The sequence below is a fragment of the Tasmannia lanceolata genome, unplaced genomic scaffold (genome assembly GCF_043159265.1).
Source record: "Tasmannia lanceolata isolate RefF3 unplaced genomic scaffold, GAP_Taslan_0.1 ptg000037l, whole genome shotgun sequence".
Lineage (NCBI taxonomy): Eukaryota > Viridiplantae > Streptophyta > Magnoliopsida > Canellales > Winteraceae > Tasmannia > Tasmannia lanceolata.
Window position 1 is genome coordinate 55,746,989 of NW_027518714.1, and position 7,590 is coordinate 55,754,578.

General features: G+C 40.3%; 1 protein-coding gene across 1 annotated transcript; it reads right to left on the reverse strand.

The window, feature by feature from the left end:
* Window positions 1-645: 645 nt before the first annotated feature.
* LOC143861609 (UPF0481 protein At3g47200-like) lies at window positions 646-7,257 on the reverse strand. Its single transcript, XM_077372507.1, has 2 exons — window positions 6,940-7,257; window positions 646-1,371 (listed from the first exon to the last, which is right to left on the reverse strand). The coding sequence occupies exons 1-2, from the start codon at window positions 7,255-7,257 to the stop codon at window positions 646-648; spliced, it is 1,044 nt and encodes a 347-aa protein (XP_077228622.1).
* Between the last annotated feature and the right edge of the window lie 333 nt (window positions 7,258-7,590).

The following is a 7,590-nucleotide window of genomic DNA, read 5'->3' on the forward strand; positions in this document are numbered from 1 at the left end:
TATAGCCTTACAGTTTGCAGTGAGATGGCAGGTAATTACATTACAAGCTCAGAGGCTAGAAATAGCTGTATAAAGCATTACATTATAAGGTCAGAAGCTAAAATACAAGATATTATCAGTAATGTTCAATATAGAAAGTTAGGGAATAGAAGCACAGGCAAATAGGATCAGCATTTAATGGTCATCCAACTAGCCCATCATGAAATCACACGTCTTCAGAGGAGCATACAACTCTCTTCATAAAGTCTTCAATACTTTATATATATGCCGCAAGTGAGCCTTTTGTAAGCAATATAACACCAACACAAACATTTGAAAGCCTACGCTGATTTATCTGACGCATTCAAGTAACTGGTGCATCAGGCAAACCAAATGGCATAACCATCAACTTATAAAGTTTCTTGTTTTTTAATGTAGTTTTCCTTTCATCTCCTTCTTGTATCTGGATTTGATGATAACCACTCTCAAATTGATTTTAGAGAACAATTTTACTACATACAACATATCTAACATGTCTTGTAATAGGAGTGATACAACCGAAGTTCATGAACAAGCCCATAATTCAGCAAAGATGATTTGACAGAAAAAGGGGGTTAATCGAGCTTCAAAAGTATGCATGAAGGTGACTAAAACATCGTGCTAACTTCAATATCGGTTATTATACTTCAAAGATAGTAATCCAGTGATGGTTTGGATAATGGTGCAGACCAAAAGCAAAGTTGCTGCAATGAGAGCAATGAAAGTCCAAGGATTTTTTAAGTAATTCTCCTTGAGGGTAGAACCCCACTCGTGAAGTTGTCTCCTCCACTTCGATCTCTTGATGCAATACTCATTCAACGTCAGAGCCATATCATGCAGTTTATAACTATAGCAAGGGTTGAATCCCATGTCATTTCTTATCTTTTGAAAGAATTTGGGGACTGCCTCATCATTCCATATGGTTTGCATTGCATTTATATTTCTGATCATTGATGAATCCTTGGCCGAATTGACGAGGGCACTCATGAAGTCGATATAGGAACTCACTTGTTGGCTTGCGCCCGCATGAAGATGCTCAAAGGCCACAAGATTGAGGAGCACTGATTCAGTGGGAAAAGTAGGAAAGTGGATTCGGAATATGGGGACTCTGAGGACACCATTATCAAATCTAATTCCATCGTTGAGGTTGTTGGTTTCACTCTTCATCAACTGAACTTGGGCCTTTTCGTAAAGATGGCTAGCAGACAAAATTTGAACAGGTTTCAAATCCAAATAATCTGAAACATTTCCATGTGGTTGTCCAATCACCAACTTCCAAGTTAAGTCCAACAGGTGCAGACCTTTGTAGGAGCCCAATTCCATTCCTCGGTCTACTTGAAATAAAAAATTGCTCTGTCAAATGAAGTAGAACACTAGATCATTTATGTACGCATTAGCCTGCATTTTGAAGTTAGAATATGAGTAACAACTGAACACATTTTTTACTGTTATAATATCATCATCACAAAAAATGTAAGAAAAAAAAAATTAAATCTTGCTTAAATGATTACCATGTTTGTGAAGGGTGATAGTAAGGCATCTTTTTTTATTTCTCTAAGCTATTGATTGTTCATATGTAGATCAGGGTGGAGACTTGGACTTAGGGATGCAACAGGTCGGGCTGGGCCGGGTTTTTCAAAACCCAAGCCCAATCCTGGATCTCATTATCTTAGCCCAGGCCCACCCTGACTCTGAGTCAGGGCCTAAGAAACCTCAACCCAAGCCTGCCATGCCGGGCTCAGCCCAGCCCAGGCCCGCCCTGATTGACCCTGAATTCTAAAAAAACACACCCGAGTTGCACCCCCAGCTAGACAATGTCACAAATCCTTTAGATATGACTAAATGGGCAGAAGTGTGACAAATAGTGTGGGTCGATTTGAGTTTCCCATGTAAGACATAGACACCAACACTTATTTAATCGGATGAGACTCAGATATTTTTTTAAAATTCCATCAACTGTCCCAAATCTGAATATATTTTGCTATATTGTATAAAAACATCATTCGTATTTTTTCAACTTAATATATAGTGTAAACAGGGTCGGGCTGGGCCAGGTTGGGTTGGCCCTTGGTATCAACCCTGAGCCCGATTCGACCCTGGCTCGAGCCTGCAAAAGTGAACCCAAGCCCGCCCTCAGGGTTGGAAAATCCAGCTCAGATCCTGTTCGGGCTCAGGGCAGGCCAGGGCGGGTACGAGCTCACAGGGCCAAACTTGCACCCCTAGTAGTTGGACTCATTTGATTGGCTAGTGATAAACAACCCAGTCACCCAAGATTTCTTCCTTATTTTTGTGAATCAAAATGTGACTGTTGCTAATGATAAAAGTTACTAATCTTAGATGTGTTAGAACTTTCTTACCCTAGGAGGCCTTGCATCAGGAAATTCTTGTTTTGGACATGGTTTTGGAAGATTCATGGGCTTAACGTTTTGCTTTAGCATGTTGCTAAAGTTTGCTCCAACATATATACCAAACGAAAATGGGTGAGAATGGAAAGCTTAATATGGGAGCTTTCATCTCTGGCCATTGGTCCCTCTTTCCTACTCTTTCATGTTTTGCTTGAGAGAGAGAGAGAGAGAGAGAGAGAGAGAGAGAGAGAGAGAGAGAGAGAGAGAGAGAGAGATTTCACGTCAAAGGAAACGATCTCCAATTTATCAAAGAGAGTGAATGGAAGAGAAGAACAAGGGGCATTTCTGGGTTGTCTTCAAGCTCAAGAAAGAGCAAAGGTTCTTCATCAGATTGAAGAAATTGGAAAGCGGCAATGGAACAAGGTCTAACTCTCTCTTGAAGTAAAAGATGAGTTTTCTTTGATTTGAATGCTGAATTTCCAAGGGATCGATCCAGGTAATGCTGGTTTAACATTTGGTATCAGAGCTTCTAGTTGGAGGCATTCAAATCCGGAGAAAATCGTCTTTCTTTGAAAAATGGAGAGTATGGCAAGTCGCCGGAAAACCCTTGTTGTCGGCGACTAGAGAAGGTTTCTGGTGAGCGGTCTGTGTCGTTGTGTTCACCTCCGACCGATGGACCACCACATGACATTTGAGGTCGATCCGATGGCTGGAAAAGTGAGAATGATACATACCTAGATGGGTCCCACTTAGGATTTAGCAATATCCAAATTAGCTTTTGATATTAATGTGATTCTTGGCAATAGTTTTAGTAGTTATCTATATTTAGTAGGAGATGAGATTTGATTAGAATATTGGCTACTCTTAGAATAGGAAGTTATTATTTAATTAGGAAGTAGATTTGGGTAGGATTCTTATTATGTAGGAAAGTTACTTAGAATTATGAGATATAAGTAAATTGTAATCTTTTATTTCATCAATGAAGAAATTATTCTAGAAATTGTGTTTCTGCACAAAGGAGGATTGATCCTTCCCTCGAAGTGGATCAAGAGGCCGATCTTCCCTCTAAGATGATCATAATTGTTACGAACCGATTCGGGTTCGTAACAATTGGTATCAGAGCGACACGATCCGTTATCATGTCGAAGCAAATCGAAAGAGCAATGGATCAGTGGGATGAGAATATAAGAGAGATCCTAAGGCATCTATCTTCTATGAAGGCCAAGTTCAATGAGATAGCATTATCGTTTGGTGTGAAGTCAAAAGAACCTCCATGTCTCATGGAAGATTTGAGAGAGAGCACCGTCGAAAAGCCTTGCACAATAAAAAGGAAACGACGAAACAGAAAAAGAGGAGACAAGAAGAAGCGCGAAAGAGATCATATAGAAGAGAAGAAGCCACAAAAGAAAGTCGTAGCCTATTTTCAGTGTCGTCGAGTTCGACGAGTTCGTCTCCAAAAAATCTGCTATGTCCAATGCCATCGAGAAGATTCTCATCCAAGACCATTCATGCATCCAAATCGCAATTATTTCAAAAAAGCGTGGCAAAAGAGCTTTGATGAACGACATGATGATATTCATTTGAAGATGAAGTTGTCCTGGCCCTTGATGACAACATGCGAAACGACGACTAATTACGAGATGAAGGGAAGAAGAAAGGGACGCAAGATCTCATTTTTCACCAACCAGTGCTTAATCTTCAACCTTGAGGACGAGGTTGATTTCAAGGGTGGTGGAATGATACGTACCTAGATGGGTCCCACTTAGGATTTAGCAATATCTAAATGAGCTTTTGATATTAATGTGATTCTTGGCAATAGTTTTAGTAGTTATCTATATTTAGTAGGAGATGGGGATTTGATTAGAATATTGGCTACTCTTGGAATAGCAAGTTAATATTTTATTTTTTGGTACGATTCTTATTATGTAGGAAAGTTACTTAGAATTGTGAGAAATAAATAAATTGTAATCTTTTATTTCATCAATGAAGAAATTATTCTAGAAATTGTGTTTCTGCACAAAGGAGGATTGATCCTTCCCTCGAAGTGGATCAAGAGGCCGATCCTCCCTCTAAGAAGATCACAATCGTTACGAACCGAACCGATTCGGGTTCGTAACAGGGAACCTATCCTTTAAGTGGTGGCGGTTTTCTATAAATAAACTGATCCAACTAGTTTGGACACTAGTCTGGCGGGCCGGGACTTTGACCGAAAAATCTAGGTTGGACCCGGATGCCCGGCTCGATTAAGGATCTGCATAAGAACAAAAGGAGAGGAGGTCAGCATCACCATAACGAGCGTGTCGCTAAGGAGGGCAGACCATGAGCGGGCAGTCGGGTTTTCTGGAGCACCGAACTGGAGACGACCTGTTCTACAGGCCGATTTTGTCCGAACTGGCTCCCTATGTCTTGTGATGGTTCTGGGGCCAGTTTGGCCATCTCTCAGCCGGTTCGAATCGGTTTCAAGACCCTCTCTTGTCCCTCTACGTATTTGTGATGCCCCAAGGAGACGTGTGCCTCTAGTTTTTGAAAGGTTCTCTTTAAAAGTGCATGGGCCCCCTCTTCTAATGGTTTTAGATGTTTTGGGTTACCGCTGTTGGGTTCTTGAGGCAGATTTGTGGTTGGCCATATATACTAGAATGCTTTATTACATAAAGTATGTTTGTGGTGTGCATTCCTTGCTTCTTTTTTAGCACCCTATGTGGATTGTGTATGTATATGAATGGATTTATGGTGGATTGCCTTGAAATATTTTGCTTGTGTATAAGTTCTTGGAATCATGAAACAAGTGATGCCAAGAGAATTCTTACTGATGTGTGAGGCTCAAATTGAAGAAAATGTATGTTTGCTGGGAATTTGCAACTTTAAAATTGTATAAGAGCTCTGATCGGCCCAACAAAAGTTTCTTTTCCCTATGCAATTTTAGGTCATGTGGTTGCAAAATTTCAAGTTTTTGACCTCTCAAAATGTGAATGGATGGTGTGCTACTTGTGCAATATACCTTATCCAATCTCATATGTATGGATGATTATGGAATGTAATGAATCTCTCTTTTATGTCACAATGGATTGTTTGATGGTGATACAGGTGTGTATCAATTTGTTGTGCAAGATCAAAAAGAACTGGCGCCCACTCATTCATGGAAACAATTAGTCCAACAGAGAATTGTTGTCTAGCATGATTGGATGGTGTGAGGAAGTAGGAAATTGATGGCCGGCTTGGGATTCTTTTCTTCCCAGCACTGATGGAATCCCTAGTGCTAAGTTGTTCATCTCTGGCTTGTCTCATGGGTAAGAGCCTATCGTGTGTGCTAGCTCAGCCCAACGGAAGGGCCATGATGACACATCGGGTGTCACGCCAAGATCACATTTGATGTTTTGAGTGATCCTTGGGAAATCTAACCAATCGGTGGAAGTTCGATAAAATGACGTGATATTTGCTATTAAACTTCGGATGTGGATAATAGGTGTCAAAAGTAATGAGCTTGTTGGGAAGTTTAAATCTATAGCATAGAACCCTAAGTATCATTATGATACCTGATTGTATTAAGGACATTAGTAGGTCAAAACCTTAGCAAGTGATAGAATGGATTGATATGGTTCTAGGCTACATAGATCTAGACTGTACACTACTGAAGGACAAGCCCAATGAAATTATGAAGGATGCTTATGGGGAGTGGGAGTGTTCTAATCATATCGGTCTAGAGCTCTATTTTGACTGCAATCTGGGATGTTTTTTCTGACCCGGGAATGCAGAGGAATTTGTAAATGCAGTTGATGAACATTTTAGATAATCGTTCAGGACACTCGTAAGTACACTTAAGATACGATTAGATAACCGTAAAGTGTGTTGAACAAAGCAGCATATGTGAGCACATTTTTAAAGTTTGGGATTCAAAACCTTGACAATACTCACTTTGCCGCTTTTAGGTCTTTTATGGCAACTTCAAATAGAAAGGTCAGAAGGATTCGTTTCTATACACCAAGGACATCTTTAGTTATCATTAGAATCTGTTCTTGTTTGCAGGTAAGGTTATTTCAAGTTAATCTTATAGACAAGAGAAAACGGTTTCTATGTAGATAAGTTATCTACACTCTAGCTTAAAATACACTGGAGGCCCACATTGTTTGGGTGATCCAAACCATTCATTTGATTGGCCCTCACATAGGTAGAGTGTCCACAAAAAATCAGCTACATAGGATCATCCTAACCCTTCGAACTGTGGAGGCAAAAAATGGACAGATTTGTGAAGGTTTATACACGTCCATTTTACCTCCACAAATCGTAGGGTTGGGATGATCCTATAGAGCTGATTTTTTATGGAGACCCTATCTATGTGAGGGCCAATCAAATGAATAGTTTGGATCACCCAAACAATATGCCCTCCACTGTATTTTAAGCAAGTGTGTAGATAGCTTGTCTACAAGTGTGTAGAAACCGTTCTCTCACAAGAGAACAAATAGTTTGTTGAAGTATCCATTCAAAGTGTTCAAACGTCTAACTCAAAATTGAAATGCTGTTAGAAGCCGAAGGGAAAAGAATTAAAGAGAAAGTAGCCGTTGTGTGCACCAGGTCTCACCTGATGATCTGCTGTGGCCTCCGTTTCAGTAGCAACTAATGTTGTAAGAACCATAAGAGGCACTTGGTTTTCGATCATCAACATGTCTGCCATCATAACATCATAGTATTTAAGCAATCCATGGCTGCTGAAACTGGGGTCTTTGTACTCATAGTCGCCGTATTCCGAGCCACAGTTTTTGCTCAAGATTTCCAGCAAGAAACATCCGTCGCGGATCATGAGTTGTAAGAATCTACTTTTATCGTCGTCTCTCCATTCTTTGTCCAGCAGGTCATATGAATCCATCAACTCTTCTACAATTTCCCCCAATGCCGCCATGTAAACAGTTATTTGATGATTTGATTTTTTGAGGAATTGATTGAGATCTCCTTACCGTAATGATAAGGACCTAAGGCGCCTTAATGTTGAGGTCTTTGACGTAAGTTGGTACTCTGTATATCTACTGTTTCTTCCAAGAAATTTGGGTGCCATTTTCCAAAGGCTCCATTAATCCTTCGACCCAGTTCCCTTCTTCACCGATCACCACTTAATCCAGTTCCGGTTGGATTAAGTGGTGGATGAGGTAGGTAGTGGAGTTTAATGTTGTTGGAGGAACTATGACGTGTGTGCATACGTGTGTGAATCTTGGAAGGAGATCTGTGCTTATCCTTT